The 17437-nt window shown below is 43.2% G+C and overlaps 1 protein-coding gene across 3 annotated transcripts in view; it reads left to right on the top strand.

The window, feature by feature from the left end:
* NTF3 (neurotrophin 3) overlaps positions 1 to 9419 on the top strand; it is a 109693-nt gene extending 100274 nt beyond the window's left edge. For all 3 annotated transcript variants that reach the window (XM_055000516.1, XM_055000517.1, XM_055000518.1), the window contains exon 2: positions 7935 to 9419. In XM_055000516.1, the coding sequence (XP_054856491.1) occupies positions 7935 to 8732 (798 nt within the window). In that variant the 3' untranslated portion in view covers positions 8733 to 9419. The remainder of the gene's footprint in view (positions 1 to 7934) is intronic.
* The last annotated feature ends 8018 nt before the right edge of the window (positions 9420 to 17437 follow it).

Consider the following 17437-nt stretch of genomic DNA (forward strand, 5'->3'; position numbering starts at 1 on the left):
AATATAAATTAAATATAAATAAATAAAATAAATAAATTTGGGCTTTCCACATGAATGTTACCCACAGGTAACACAGCATTAGACTAACGCCTCTTTGATTACTGTGCCCTGGTATAGTCCCCAATCAGCCTTCATTTCATTGGGCCATACAAAAGAGAACCATCTGCTCGGTTGTGCTTCTAGTTTCCGAAACCTAACTCGAACAAGTATCCATCAAGTGTCCACAGGCCTGCAGTTCTGGGTCACAGTACCTGTGGTGCCTTTGTTCAGGTATTAATGAGGGTCATAAAGGCAGGTGAGCTCCGTTGGACCTTCTAGTGATTCCTTCCACAGGTGCATAAACACAGGTTTACCGCCTCAGTGAGAAATAGGCCACGACAGATGTGCATGTGAAACAGTGACATAAATATTAAGTCATAACATCACCAAAAAGAGCAACTTGGACTGAATATTATATTTTGCATTTCATTATAGACAGGTGTAAGCTTAGTTGGAGGTCATGTTGGATATTATCCACCTAGGAGGATCTTTCTATGATTGCTGGTATGTCCACCTGTGAGACCTGAGGACCGGAAGGGCTCTCCAACTGCAGGACTGTATGGTTCAAAATCCCCAAACGAAAATAAAACAGAATTAATTTTGCTGATGTTCCAAGTTGTGTGCGCTGCGTCCAGGGGGAACTGGACAAGAGAGTGCTCTGTTGAAAATAGATTCTGGTATTTGTGAGTGAAGTTTATTGCATCCACACTTCCATGGACACGGAAAACACTTGAAGTATATACCTAAAAATGTGAACTTGCCCAAGGTTAGGCATAAAGCCCTTCCCTCGCCGCTTTTGGAGTCCCATTCCAAACACTGGGAAACCTGTCGTGCTCTTGGTGACACCAATGGAAGCACCCCGGTTTTTCTCCCTCCCCAGCCAACCTTTCATACCCATACATCTACCAGCCACCCCACACACCATTTATGGGTTGCCAGGTCCAGGCTGAGAAATTCCTGGAGATTTGGGGCTGGGGGGCTGGAGAAGGCAGGATTTAGGAAAGGGCGGGACCTCTGTGGGGCATAATGCCATAGAGTCCACCCTCCAAAGCAGCCACATTCTCCAGGGGAACTGATCTCTGTGGCCTACAGCTCAGCTGTAATTCCAGGAGCTCTCCAGCTACCACCTAAAGACTGACAGCCAGACTCTGGCAGTGGGTGCTATTGTTGCTGCTGCCACAGCAGGCAAGCAGGCAGCACTGGAACATCTGCTGGTCTCCTTCCCTCTCAGTCCCCTGAGAAATGTAGTTTCTAACTTTCCAGGGCATCTGACCCCTGCGGGACTCTGTTTCCCATGGCTCCAAAACTGACAAACTAATCGAGAAGGTCAGTCAGTCACCACACTCACTTTGGATTGGAGACAAGCATTACTGGCTGCCAATGGTCATGTGTTCCAAGCTGTGGGAATATGAACTTTAGCAGCAACACTGCTCAGAAAGAGAGATACTTCACAACTTCTGCTCGTTTGAATTTCTCCACAGATTTGGGATTTCCAAAATACCTTTTATTTCTTTCAAAAATATGAATTGCCTACTTCTAAATGGGACCTGGAGTTCTCCTAGAATTACAACTGAATTACAACAAAGATCAGTTCCCCTAGAGAAAATAGCAGTCCAAATAGTCAAACCTCATCAGGGTTTGGTAGCTAATCAGGGTTGGCCATGGTCAGTACTTGGATTGGAATTATCCGAGGAATTTGGGTTGCTACACAGAGGAAGGCAATGGTAAGCCACTGCTCCTCATTGCTTGCCTTGAACATCCCAGGGCTGAGACTTCCATGAGTCAGTTGTAACTAGAGATCGGCATGAACAGAAAAAAAATGAACATGATGTTCGTTGTTCATTGCCATCCATGAACAGGGACTCACGAATAACCATGAACATGGCCCTGTTCACAAACATGTCCGTGGTTGGCTGTTCGTGGGGGCCAGCAGGCTCTCCTCTGGCCATCATCCAAGTCAAGATCCCTACTGCACCACTCCCAGAAATATGACCTGAGCAGGCACCAGGAAAGGTACCAATAATAAATAATAGCTTGGCCCCAGAGCCTTGTAGCTGCCCTGGAACTTGAAGGGGTAGATCTCTATCCCACCACATACAAAGAAAATTCAAGCTCCAATGCACTCTCTCTATCAAAATGCCAACATCAACTCTCCACTGTCTGCAAAGTCAGAGCTGGGAGCCCCCCTCCCCCCTGGTCTTTGCTCCCCTGTTGTAACAAATTTGGAGCTCCACACTTGAAAGGAAGACCTGCCTATCAAGCTAAATTGGGCTTAGATTGGGGTTTCCAGGGCAACATCAGGAGTTCAGACAGAGTTCAGACAATCCCTGCCTAAGTTGCCAAGGGAATTGATTGCAGCTGCCAAACTGTCTGGCTTGACGAACAGCAATGGAGGCTTGCAACGATCACCTGTTCATTTAGAATGGAGCCTCACGAACAGCTTGTTCATGAGTAGCAGATTGGGCTTTTCGTAGCTTTTTTTTGTTTGTATTGCTGTTCGTGCCCATTTCTAGTTGTAACTCAAGAGCATGATTCTTCTTTAGAAGGCAAACTTTATTATGCTATACTGTTAGACTCATGATGAAATCCCTTCCCAAATTCTCCCCTCTCCTGCCCCCAAATCTCTAGTAAATTCCCAGGTCAGAGTTGGCAACCTTATTACAAAATGGACCCAAATGCAGTCAGAATTCTGTGTTGGTTCAGGGTTTTTTTAAGTCTTAACTTTGTACATGCACTGTGCATGTCAAGTTTGCTGCAAATTACATCCCCTTTGGCTCCTTTGTGTCTTTTCCTCTCTACCCAATCTATGGGCACTGCTCATGTGTGGCAAAAAAGAAGTCTTGATGCATCTTTTTTTATGTGGTTGTACAAGACTGGGTGAGGCATCTGCACATGTGCATTGGTAAAACATCTCATTATGTGGAGGGGATGCAAAGGAATGAAGCAACTGGAGGCTGCAGCTATACACACACAACCCAATTCTAGAATTAATTTTAAAAATTCTCCTGGTTAAATTGGAATTGAGGGCTGGAACACAGCTAAGAAACAACCTTTGGAACAGAATGGGGGGAGAGAAATCTGTTCTTCCTTGCTCAGAAGTAAGCCATGCTGTCTTTAGTGTAGGGTTGCCATCCTTCAGGTAGGGCCTGGAGATAGGGTTCCCAGGTGCCCACCAATGGCAGGCAATCTCCCAGGGGATTGCTCCCTTGCCTGCTGGCAAGCCTCCAAAAGGTTATCCACCACTGGCAGGCAACCTGGGGAGTGTCCTGAGTGCACTCACAGCAGGGCATGAGAACATCACTTCCTGAAGTAACATCGTCATGCCAGCTGCAGGCATGCTCCTGTGCTTCGCTGGGGCCAATTTTGGACCCAAATGGGACTGAATTAGCCCCATACAAAGCATGGGAGCATGTCCATGGTCAGCGTGATGACATCACTTCCCGGAAGTGACATTATCATGCAAGTGCTGGGAGCATGCACGTGCACAAAGCATGCATGAACAGCAACATATAGGAGGCACAAGGTGCCAGGTCTCCCTCCTGGAGGACCCAGGCAACCCTGCCTGAAGATCTCATAGAATTACAGCCTATCTCCTAAACCAAAGACAGACTGTGAAGTAATCTGTCTATATTTGTGTTTTCAATCAGTTTGCAATGCTGTTTCTGCTAGAGGAGAGCTCTTCGAAATCAGTTTTGTAACAATTATTCATTATTCAATCAAGGACATTTTCCCACATCCTTAAAGGGACGGCACCTCACCGAATGCTGGTGGCTTTTCCCCTTCAATCCACACATCTCTGTTTTCAAAACAGTTGCTGGCTGTTTGGTTTAAGTTTTTCGGAACCTCTTCTGGGAACGCACTTTCCCACAGTCCCCAAAAAAGTGCTGAAAAGCAGAAGCCAAACAGCCTGCAACCGTTTTGAAAACTGAGATATCTGGAGTGAAGGGGAAAAACCGCTAGTGTTCGGTGAATGGGCCATACTTTTAGGGACGTGTGGAAAGGGCCCAAGTCCAGGGCACAGGGTTATTTTCATTCAGAAATCAGCATCAGACACAGTGGTCACTCAGCTTTAACCACGCTGCTCCTCCCTTCTGAGGCCTGTGCTACTGTCTCCCAAACAATTTGTTTGAGTATGACTGTTGTTCCTTTCTGACTCTCAGAAAGTCCGCTGTTCCCTACAGAGTTCCATTTGCAGAACAGCAAACTCTTTTGTGACAAATGAAATGTATTTGCTTAAATGCGTATTTAGCTGTAAAGAAAAAGTAGTCTAGACTAAGGTGAGCTCATTTGATAACAAAACATGAGAATGGAGAAAACACATTTCTTGACCATAAAAAGGCAGCTTGGCTATTGAGAGGCAGTAACTGGTGTGTCCCCCCCACCCCCCACCCCTCTCTGCTATTACACAGTGGGGGAAGAATTGCTGGTAACTTATCAGGATTTGCATTTTTGCTAAGCTTAGTTCCCCTGTTTGACAGATTTTGGATGTAATTCAGAACTGGTACATTTATAGTGCTATCCTAAGCAGAGTTGGACCCATTAATTCCAGGGGACTGAGAAGGGTGTAACTCTGCTCAGGATCACACTGGATTACTTGTCCACGAGTTTTACAGGCTACAGACGATTGCATGAAGTATTGATAAAAACACATAGGCAAGGACAAGGCAGGTAGGCTAGCCAGCCTTCAGGTGGTGGCTGGAGATCTCCCAGAATTGCAACTGATCTCCAGACTACAGAAAATGGAGGAAATGGCTGCTTTGGATGGTGGAATCTGTAGCACTATAACCGGCGGAGCTCCAACCCTGCCCCTAACCCCATCCTCCCCAGGCTCCACCTCCACAATCTCAAGGTATTTCCCAACCCAGAGCTATGGTTTTACCATAGAGTTTCTGGAGATTCCTTGATAGGCATAACTGATGACTGGATTTTCCCTGAAAATGCCATCATGCCATCATTCCCTGAAAATGCCACCCAACTGTGCCCCCTTGTCGCCCCTCCTCAACTCTCACCTGTTGCCAGTTGCTGGCTGGCACCCCTGTAGTTGACTGTATATTGCTTAGTATAGACGCATAGTTCAGTAATGTTTCTGGAATACATGGAATATCAATTCCCAGTCCAGCTAATATTATTAAAGCAATCACAATAAACATAATTAATCTGGGTTAAGTGACCCTGAACATGCTCCTCTTACCTAAGAACATAAGAAGCATCTTGCTGGATTGGACCAAAGTCAATGAAGTCCACCATTGTTTGCAAGATTCTCAGCAGACGGCAGATGCCCAAGAGGGCAGGAGACAATGCTCTGTGCTCTACTGATGGACTGCAACGTCTCTTACACACCTGGTTTAGGAAGACTGAGAATGTGGATATATCACATCATCAGTCTGAGAGTTCATGGGCAGATGTTTGCGCGGACTGAGATACTCACAATGTGGTCACGCATCCCAAGTTGAATAGCCATAGATGTTACGGGGAAAGGAAAGACTATTTGGGGCTTTTGTTTTTAGTAAAAGCTGTATATTTGTTGTAGTGTTTAATTCAAGCCATAGAGCATCTTTCCTTTCCATGAGGAAACTTTTGTGCTCCCTGGCACAGACAGACCCTATGAACCTCCCCTCATTCCAGATCACATCCAAATTATCCACTAGCTGTGCAAGTAAACATTCAGCTGGTATCAGACGAGTGTAACTTATGTGTGGGTAATCTCACACAGGATTGCAAACCTGACTGCCACAGCTTTCCAGCACAGCATTTTTTCCTTCTATTTTTAGCAAGGCAGCCATCAGCATCACCACAGAACCATCAGGCATCAGAAGTCACTTTGGGAACTTAGTTTCCAGCTCGCTATCTGATGTGGGGGGAGTTAAACCACCAAGTTTACATATGAAAGAGATCACACAACCACTTTCCGTCCCTGGCGTCTAGCGTGAAAAGAAGCTCAGGAATTAGGGTTACGAAATGTCTCTGCCTGGCCTTCTGGCAAGCTGCTACTGGGGCTTTTTAAAATGTGCCCCCAGACACAACAACACGTGCCCTACCAGGAGAAAATTAGTACTTTCAAAAAATAAAGGTTTCTGCATTAAGGTCAAATTCCCAGTTCTGAGGATTTTCTTCCACTCTTTGTAGGCTTCTCTCGGTCGTAGAACATGACAATGAGCAACAAAGCATGTTCACACACACAAAGAAAATGCACATGTGATGTAGTGAAGTATACTATGCATATGACGTAGAATCACATACCAGTGTGCACTTCCAAATTTTCCTTTGAAAAAGCCCTGGCTGATATTAGTCAGGGCAGGTGATAGTGGGCTAGATGAGTTACTCTAAGTGTGTAGCAGAGGTACATACTACCTATGAATATGAAGGTTTCATTTGGGAAATGGTTGTTACTGTGAGCTAGAACACATGCTTTGCATTCAGAGGTCTCCAGCTGACCCTGTGGCGTCTCCAGTTAACATTGTCTTAGAAGGACAGCTAAAGAAGACCTTTGCCTGAGATTCTGGATTCAGCTCTATTGTTAGAGTCTTGAGCTCTATTGTTACCCAAATAGGAGGTCTCCTTAATTGGTTGAGGGAATTAGCATTAAGGAGGAAAATAAGAGTGGGCAACTAGGAATCTCCACCAATGTTTATGGGGATTATTCCCTAGAGAACTCTCAAATAGGTCAGGCAGATGTTCAACCAGAAAGGTCTTTTTATTAAAGGCAAATAAAAGGTAAACATACAGAAAATCACACACAGCGTGCATACAAGGCTAACTAGGAAAAATAAGGAGGAAAGTGGGAGAAAGCAGTTTCAAGGAGGGTGATAATTACCAGTCTCGAGGATAGGAGGGATCTGCAGAGGCAGCAGCGAAGACAACCAGCATTTCACGGCAAGAAGAAGCTGGCTCATGCAAACTTGAGGGTGGGTGTATGGATCCAGAACATACACACAGCACATGGCTGAGAAGCCCAGTTATAGGGCAAAATGTTCTCTGGGGCAAAACTAATGTCTTTGCCCCAAAACAATGGCTTAATGGCTGTCTCTGGAGGTGGACAAAGAAGTTGGGAGAGGTTTGATGGTTCCTATCTGGGATAGACTATAGGTGAAAATATTGCTTGATTACCCAGTAAGCAGTGTGTGGGGAAACTATGAGGTCTGCTGAACAGCATTGATTAGGATAGAAGGGTGACAGGGAAGTATAGCAGGGCACTGATGGGATTAGACAAGGGCTTTTCTAGGGAGTCTTGTTATTTGTGCATCTCTCTGGGGCGTGGAGGGCGTGTCAGTGAGTCAACTGCCTCTCTAATGCTTTCTGTGGTCGTTTTCCAGGCTCCCGTCCATTTGGCATCTGCTCTGGCCCAAGCAGTGCCTTTGACTTACGAGGGGCATTTATGATGTTCCATCCATAAACTGCTCTCTTAATGTGAAGAAGGGGTCTGACTGCTGACACTATGGCCAGCTACCATAGGACCTTATACATCTGAAATATCCCATGTTTATGTGTAGTGGACTTCTGATGTTATACCCAATATCATAGTTGTGATATTTCTTTCTGATATTCTGCAGGAGGGGGTGTGACTCAGTAAGGGAACATCTGTTTCGCACTTACAAAGGCCTGGGTTCAATTCCCCCAACATCTTAGTTAAAAGGAACATGTAGTAGATGGTGTGAAAGACCTCTACCTAAGATTCTGGGGAATGGTTACTGCTCAGAGTAGACAATACTGATCTTGATAGTCCGTTGGTCTGACTTAGCAGAAAATAGCTTCATGAGTTCATGTGTGCCTATAGGCTGAAATATATTGCACTTCTAAAATGTTAAAAAGCAAAGAGCAGGACAAGTCAATCCATTTTAATTGATACGCTCACATGATTGTCTCTAAGCTGACTTGCAATTCCTTTCTCCCCCCAGATCTTACACGTGAACAAGGTGATGTCCATCTTGTTTTATGTGATATTTCTTTCTTATCTCCGTGGCATCCAGTCTACCAACATGGATCAAAGGAGTTTGCCGGAAGACTCAATAAATTCTCTCATTATAAAACTAATTCAAGCAGACATTTTGAAAAGCAAAGTATCCAAGCAGATGGTCGATATTAAGGACAGCATTGTGGACACAGTGAAGAAAGTTACGGCCATTGAGCCAGATGTGGACAGTACGGAAAATGTGAAATTAGATTTCCAGCCAGTTATCTCAATGGATACAGAACTCTTGCGGCAACAGAGACGCTACAGCTCCCCTCGGGTCCTGTTGAGCGACAACACCCCATTGGAACCCCCACCCTTATATCTTATGGAGGATTACATTGGCAGTTCTGTGGTGGGGAACCGAACTTCTCGTCGGAAGAGATTTGCCGAAAGCAAGAGCCACCGTGGGGAGTACTCCGTATGTGACAGTGAGAGCCGATGGGTCACAGACAAATCTTCTGCCATTGACATTAAAGGAAACCAGGTCACCGTGCTAGGGGAGATAAAAATGGGCCCTTCTCCAGTCAAACAATATTTTTATGAAACAAGGTGTAAACAAGCCAAACCTGCTAAAAGTGGCTGCCGAGGCATAGACGATAAGCACTGGAATTCCCAGTGCAAAACATCCCAAACATTTGTACGGGCATTGACTGCGGAAAACAACAAACTTATAGCTTGGCGATGGATTAGAATAGACACCTCTTGCGTGTGTGCTTTGTCCAGGAAAATTGGGCGAACATAGGTCGGCGTCACTCTGCTATATAAATTATTATGTCTAAATTATATGATATGCATGTAGCATATACATGTTTATATTGTTTTATATATTATAAGTTGTCCTTATTTATTAAACTTCAGCCAACCTACGAGATATATAGAAGCTTTCTCAATAAAGGAGAGAAAAGAATGGGTGCATACCACTGGCAGCACTACATTTTCATTACTGTTTGTGACTTTCTGCTTCTCCGCAGCTTTCCATAACCTGCCTGTAAAATCTTTTTGTAACATCAGTATTTTTCATTCAGTATTGCCAATCCATTGATTGTCATTGAGTTAAAAAAATTAGATCAAGTTGCAAAGATACATAATTTGTGTTTAATTAAAAGAAATGTAACACGTTCCCCTCCCTCCCCACCTCAGAAACTAAATTCAGCAATGTAGCCCATAACTAACAAGAGCGGTCCAGGCACTGACTAGCAATAAAATACATTTTCTGTATGCACTGCCAGATTTACCATTACTGTTACAGTTTGTGCTTTCTGTGTTGCTGTTCCAGAGTTGCTGCTAATAATCTTGCAGTTTAAATTCGGGTTCTATTTTTTGAAATGCATTTGTTTTGTAACTAGTTTTAACGCTGCCAATTCCCCTTTAGATGGCTCGGAAAAAATCTAAAATATGTGTAACAAACTCTTGCCAAAGCCAGGAGCAATCTAAGTGGATCATTAATATAATATATAAAAGATGAATTTCCTTTTTTTTTAAAAAAAAGCACATTTATGATGAGCAGTTTTCATCTCCTTTCCAATAATCTGTGTGATTTCTGATCTGTTGTTCAACTGCTTTCCTCCCAGATAGAGTAGAGAAGAGATACTATTCCAATTTTAAGTGTTCCAGAATCCAAGCAAAGAAGATGATACATTCTTGCAATGGATATCAAAGCCAAACCAGCTCGAAGTGACTGAGAGAATTTTGCACTGCCTTTAATGGAGAAAGACTTCAAAAATAGTAATTGAGCCCTGTGTTGGGTTGAACCAGACCCCTATAAAAATGGAATAGATAGACAGGCTATTAACAGTAGGATTTCCAGCACACAGTGCAGTTAGATACAAGGATCCCAATCCAGCTTTAACTGCACTCAAGTAGTCCTGGAACAAACTCGTCAATGTGCATACAGATGCCTATCTGCATCCATATTCATTGGGTTGGATCCTGCACGACATTTCCACTTGTGCTAGAGCTATTGCTCAAGCAGAAACACAAGAAAAAGGTCACAGTAGCCGTTTGCACTAAGGCAACCTTATTGTATCCTCATGTGCATTTCCACTTGCACAAGATCTTGTGCAACCATCATCTAGGCACTATAATATGTAGAAAGGAGATGCTGCATCTTGTACCAGCGGAACTGCACTAAATCTGTTTATGTTTGTGCTTGCGTGTTGCTGGATTCAAACCAACCCAATTACTTTCCCAGGACATAGGTGCCCTTGCTGGATTACCGCAGACATGCAGATTTTCGGTGGGATTTGTGATTAGAGATGGGCATGAACAGAAAAAAAAACCCAAACATGATGTTCTTTGTTCGTTGCCATCCACGAACAGGGACTCACAAACATTTACGAACATGACGTGTTCACGAACATGTTCGTGGTTGGATGCTCATGGGGGCCAGCAGGCCCCCCATCATCCAAGTTTGGTCAAGAGCCCTACCGCACCACTCCCAGAAACCTTACCTGAGCAGGCAGCAGGAAAGGTAACAATAATAAATAATAACTTGGCCCCAGAGCCTGGCAGCAGTGCTAGAACCTGAAGAGGTAAATCCTTATCCCACCACACACAAAGAAAATTCAAGCTCCAATGCACCTTCTCTATCAAAATATCAACAGCTGTCTCTCCCTCTCCCAACCCAGAGCTGGGAGTCCCCCTCCCCCCGGGTCTTTGTTCCTTTGTAACAAATTTGGAGCTCCGCACTTTAAAGGAAGATCTGTCTATCAAGCTAAATTGGGCTTAGATTGGGGTTTCCAGGGCAACAGCAGGAGTTCAGACAGAGTTCAGACAATCCCTGCCTGAGTTGCCATGGGAATTGATTGCAGGTGCCAGACTGTCTGGCTTGACGAACGGCTGACGAACGCAATGAACGAGGCTTGCAATGACCACTTGTTTGTTTAAAATGGGGCCTCACGAACAGCTTGTTCACGAACAGCAGATTGGGCTGTTGGTAGGGGGGGTTATTTTGTTCGTATTGCTGTTCGTGCCCATCTCTATTTGTGATCCTTTCTAATTAAATGTTGATCTATGGTTGCTATGTACAGTTTCCAACTATTTCCACCTTTTGAAGTTTACAGCACTTCTCTATGCCTAAGTGCATTTGCATTCTGATCCAGTTTTCCAGGTCAACTTTCTGTATTTAATTGCATTTGACTTATTTGATCTTATGACAACACAATCCGACAATAAGAAGTAAGAAAATGAAGCAAGGAATTGGAGCTGTATCTAGTCATCTATTTTTGGATAGATTTTAGGGTTGCCAACCTCCAGGTGGTGGCTGGAATTATAACTGATCTCCAGACAAAAGAGATGAGTTCCCCTGGAGAAAATGGCTCCTTTGGATGGAGGACTCTACTGTTGAGGTCCCTCCCCTCCTCAAATCCTGCTCTCTTTAGGCTCAACCCCCAAAATCTCCAGGAATTTCACAACCTGGACCTCGCAACCTTGGTAAGTTTCCAGTTCTATATAGTCACATACTAGGATGAATTATTCTTTGGCAGATTTGAGGACAGTGATTGATAAAATCTGAGCAGATATAATCCAGCAGTTGAATGTGTTTGATTGTGTTGCAGACAAACAATGTGAGTTTGCAATAAGTTACCTATGTCTGGCCTGTTCTTCATTATATCTTCACAAGGAAATTGAAATTTCCTTTCCCTACCGATGCTGAAAACATGTTTAATTATTCCAAAGTGAAAGAAAATATTAAAAATTATTATTTTAATACTTGTCAATAAATGACTGCTGATGTCTGTCTCCAGGTTGCTCCAAAGGACATGAAACTTTCACCAGAAGTATTAGTCAAAAGACCCCTGCAAGATTGGCTTCCTATGACTACAATACTTTCGAATCTATCCTACGGGGTTACCATACCTTACTGACCCCAGATGTGCAGACACTTGGATGCAACATTATGCAACTGTATTCAGTTCTGTCTGGCTGCTTTGCTCAGACATTTTGCCTGATCAAACCAGATTATTTTTGTTTGCACATTGCACTAATCCTCTATTCAGACTTTCCCATATTGTGTCTTTTTAATTTCATTAAGGGTGACTACAGACATTGCAGAACTCATGTCCCCATTGTATATGTTGAATACATGAAACTTCCATGACCCCACAGCCTGTTATCTTAGGCAAACATCCCCAGATGGATTCCAAAAAGAAAGGAGCCGGGAGTCAACAACTCGTCACAGGGCAATACCTGCTAGTGGCCAAGGTATGCAAGCTCACACAGCCAATAGAATTGGTTTGGTTTACATTATATTTCAGTTTGGAAAAGCAAAATGGTTAAGATCTTTCTCACACAGCAAGATCCCTTACAAACTTTAAGCAATCTGTAACACTCTTCAGATTGTGGTAGATGTTGCAGAAACTGCAATGAGGGTGCCAGTGCTGGGAGGGGGGCAGAATTATCAGCTTCAGAGAAATTTCCAAAGATCAGGCCTTTTTTTCTGGGAAAAGAGGTGGTGGAACTCAGTGGTGGAACTCAGGAATGCACAATGACATCACTTTGGGTCAGCTGGAACAAGGGGGGGAGTTTTTTAAAGTTTAAACCGCCCTTGGCAAAAATGGTCACATGGTTGGTGGCCCCACCCCTGATCTCCAGACAGAGGGGAGTTTAGATTGCCCAAGCGGCACGGAGGGCAATCTAAACTCCCCTCTGTCTGGAGATCAGGGGGCGGGGCCACCAACCATGTGACCATTTTCTAGAAGTGCTGGAACTCTGTTCCACCGTGTTCCAGCTGAAAAAAAGCCCTGCCAAAGATGATCCTATCTAGTTTTGCCTTCTCATTTTCATGCTACCATTTTAGCCGCATAATCCAGAAGCAAAATCTAATCACAAGCAGATCTGGGAGTGCTTGCCCACTATTTTTTCATTAGATTCATTAAATGTTGAAATGATCGATGCAGACCAACTATACTGAACAACTTTTTTTGAAATGCATTTAGTTGGGGAAATCAAAGATTATTGTTTCCCACACTCCTACTAGTGAAACTGAATGAAGTACTCAACAAGACTGCCACAGAAAACAGCAGTTTTGTGTCAAGCTTGTTAATTTTAGGCACACATGCCTATGTTGTGAGTGTGGCCATATCAGTATTTTGTGTGTTCCCCTACCCTTTGCATCACTGGATTTGAGAGCAGGCAAGCCTGCTGAGTAAGTTGACCTAAACTATTGGAAAAAAATAGGATGTGACAAAGAGCTGCTATTTTTTGTGGCTGTCTATATCAAACTTCAGTCCTATCAATTCGTTTTAATACATTATTTCTGTGTTGAAGAAAAAGGTTTGATAAAGCTGTGGTGTTACTTATCTTTTCGTTATCTTTGCCAGGCAATGCTTTCTCAAGTTTTTAAACAATCCATTCTAGGTCTTAGAATATATGCTCCAGAGAGATTTCAGGAAACCATCTGCATTCATTTTATCACCTTTGAACATGTGTTCCGGAATGGAGCCTACATAGCAGGTTTATAGCTACCAGGAGATTTCTGCTGTCTCACCAGGAGGGGGAAAAACCCACACTGGATGTGTGTATGTGTGTTTGCACACACCTCAAAACCATCGCTCTTTAGTTACTTGTGCTGTTGAAATTCTGAATGTTGAGCCAACATTCATGTGAAATGTTCTATTATTTCAATATTTGTGTTGTTTAGAAAGAAAATCCCCCTCCCTAAAAGGTAACACTATATTTGCATTATTAGTTAGTATCCTTTTGTTCCCAAAACTACAGCTGTTGCCCAACCCCATTCCCCTCCCCCCGCCCCAGTTTGACTTCCCAGCTCCCAGCTTTGCTTTCCAGTTAATGCAATTGGCTGTGATACTTCACATGATTTTTCATTTTCTGAGAGTCTGGGCATAATCCTGACAGATCCAGACATCACTGACCAAACCATTTGGATTTTGGAGTTCAGCCCACAGAGTCCCAGAGGACATCTGAGGCCAAAGCAGAAAAGCCCCAGCCTCAGCACGGAAAAAATGCACTGCGCACATCACAGGAAATGCAAATTATCCCCCTAAACAGGATGCCCTTTTCAACATGGGAAAAGGTCCAAAGTCTGAAAAATCTATGCTGGAACAGTCTGCCATTTATACTATCAGCCTTTCAGTAAATTTACGTTTTTCAAGTGAGTGCCTGAATTATCCAGCGCCGTCCGTGTTCATATCATTGAAACATGGTGGATCAAAATAAGATCAGTGCATTAGAGTTGGTTCAGGGGTGCAACAGAGTCCACTCTAGCTTGGTGGATGAGAAGGAAGGGGCCAAGGAGCTGGTTAAAGAATATGTCGAACAAAAGCCTTTGCCTGTAATTGGTTGCAGCAGACCCCGGGACTCTGACTCAAGCCCAAGTACAGTGGTAAACGTTAAAAAAAAGTAATGTCAAGTATCTGTGCCTGTTGTCTTACCTGGGATTATTAGCTAGATCAATAAAGACAAGCCCTTTTAAGAAGAACTAGAGTAAAATATTGGTTCGAGTTTCAAGTGTTTCAAGTTCAGGTCTTCAATACAACAGCAATATTCGAGTCCAGTAGCACCTTAAAAGTGGGTCTCAAAAGCTTATATCCTGGAAATCTGGTTGGTCTTGAAGGTACTACCGGTCTCAAACATTGATTTAAATTAATCAGTTTAGACTGGAGGGCAGTTAACTGCTCCTCTCAATATTTAATAAAGGCAAGTTTTAATTTTCAAGGGTCAAGTCCAACCTGACTGCCATCACACTGTATTACTTCAACTGTACAATCCATGTGGAACTGATACAAGTGCCGTTTTCACACTGCTTACCAACCAAGGAACATCGCCCCAAGCTCCCGGAATGACAGCGTCGTCTTGGTGCAATTTCGCGTGAGAACTGCAGTTCTCGTATGAAATCACACCAGGAAGACGCTGTCGTTCCGGGAGCTTAGCGCGGTGTTCCTTGGCTGGTAAGCAGTGTGAAAATGGCCAAGGCTAAAGGAAGTCTCTTTTCTCTCCACCAGCCAGCCCTTTGTGCTTGCAGAGTGCAGGATGAGGGCTACTGCACAGAGTCTCATCGTACATATATGGCCCCCCCAGGACACAGAAAACAGTTCCCAAACTGAAATTTGGTAAAACATAATAGATTTATCAATGAAAAATATGTAATCAGTTAGCCAGCCTACTAAGTGATATCCATCAAGTTTGATTCAAAACATTTTCAAATTACATTGCAGTTGTTTTATTTCTAAACCTTTTCCCTAGTCTATAGCTGCCTTGCAGTGTGATTCTAAGCAGAGTTACTCCCATTGACTTCAATGAACTTAGAAGGGTAAGAAAGAGTGAGGACAATTCTCAAAAAGATGGTTAATTTTAAGGCTTTGTGCAGCTTCCAGGGGCCTGATTGCTTCATCCAACTTGGTCATCTTTCTTCAGTGTTCTTTTGGCTATGTAGAACAGTAAGAAAATTTACTGTTCTACCTGCGTTTGTGGCAGGTAGAATTCCAGTCAAAAATTTAGCTCTAGGCACACTATATAATGGACTTTAAAATAAGTAACGGGGAAGGTTCTCCACTGCGAGCGATCCACAAATGCAGATGCAGTGATCCACAGGAGTATAAGAGTAACGTTCAGCCAGAAAAGCTGATTGCAAAGTCTGAAAACGCAGACCAGTGAAACAGCAATTGGAAATGCTGACTAGGTAAGTGGATCTTAAGTGATCGAATTTAATATAGAACAGCATTATTCATTGGTAGAGCCATCGGGCAGGAGCTTGTAAGAAAGTACTCCATGTGATTTTCTTGATATTCTTTACAACTTTTGGTTAATCTTAAGAGGCCTATCTGAGAAGACCTTGCTTCTGCCAATCAGGATAGGCCTTACTCAGCTCCATTGACCACTGTTCTAATGCAGGACCAGACAGCTCTGCAAATCTCTATCACCTGATCACACGTGAAGGAACAGTCAGCGTTTAACATGTCATATCAAAACATGATGCCCAAAGCCCCTTTAACATTGTATCTTGGTGCTTATATGTAACTAAATGGAGGTTCACATAGTGTATGTTTGTCACTTTGTGTATTATTTTCAGTGCGCACACACACAGAGATAAAGCCTGTTCAAGCGGTTTTCACTAAGCACTCACTCACTGTATGCAGAATGAGCAAGAGGCAGGGAGTTGTGCTTGCTTCTGGAGCAGCAGCTAAGCAGGGGCATCTTTGGGGGGCTGCCCAACAGTGGCACTGAAAATATACAAGCTACACAACTCCCAGGAACAATGCCAATCAAATATACAGTGTAAGAAACCTCAAGAAATACTCACACAATTGAATTCTCTTCTATACAGAAGTATCAATTTATATACAAACTTATATGATAATTTTACTCTCTCTCATTAATGTACAATTATAATGATGATCGCAGACCGTGTAAGTTCAGATAGTCTCTCAGTGCAAAAATATACAAAGGCCCAATTGCTCCGTTATGTAGGTTCTTAAATAGTCAACACTATACAAAGCACTGAAGACACTGAGAAGTCCTGAGAATTCTCATCCAAATGGAAGACAAAAATGAACTGCCAGGAAACGCCGTCCCTCTCCCTCCTTCACTTGTGTGGAGCAAAGAGCAGGTGAGTCCTGTGCGTAATCCCGAGTGTGAATTCTTTACAATTCTTTATTCGTTTCCCGGCAGTTCGTTTTCGTCTTCCATTTGGATGAGAATTCTCAGGACTTCTCAGTGTCTTCAGTGCTTTGTATAGTGTTGACTATTTAAGAACCTACATAACGGAGCAATTGGGCTTTTGTATATTTTTGCACTGAGAGACTACCTGAACTTACACGGTCTGTGATCATCATTATAATGGTACATTAATGAGAGAGAGTAAAATTATCATATACGTTTGGAAAGAAATTGATACTTCTGTACAGAAGAGAATTCAATTGTGTGAGTATTTCTTGAGGTTTGCTACACTGTATATTTGATTGGCATTGTTCCTGGGAGTTGTGTAGCTTGTGTAATTGACCAGATCCCTTGGGACGCCTCTATTTTTGTTGCGGCTCTGAAAATATGGCACACAAGTGGATGGAACGTGGAATGAGCCGTACATCTGGCTTACCTTTCATTGCCTAAAGATACTGGGCATGGTTTTATTATTCCCGTCTTCCAGAAATTTGGCAGGGGGGATGCCTTGTGTGATGGATAGAATCAAACTTTTATCCAAATCGGATGGCGAAAAGAAGCCACAGCTGCAAACTGAATCCAGTGGTGGCGTGTGTGAGTGTGTGAATGCAATAATAAATAAAATGAGAAACAAATGAAATTTTTGAAAGGAAAATGAAAGAAAAAAGTTGCGTTCTCAGAAATGTTGTTGCAGACAGCTGGAAACACAAAAGGAGCTTCAGTGACATGTCTGAGCTGAGTTCTCCTTGTCCTCCACCCTACCGCTTTCAGCAACACAGGAAGCGCAGGAAGAAGAAGAGGGGGAAATGGAACAAGGTGGCAATGGAAGAG

Source organism: Eublepharis macularius, chromosome 16 (assembly GCF_028583425.1).
Source record: "Eublepharis macularius isolate TG4126 chromosome 16, MPM_Emac_v1.0, whole genome shotgun sequence".
NCBI classification, from domain to species: domain Eukaryota; kingdom Metazoa; phylum Chordata; class Lepidosauria; order Squamata; family Eublepharidae; genus Eublepharis; species Eublepharis macularius.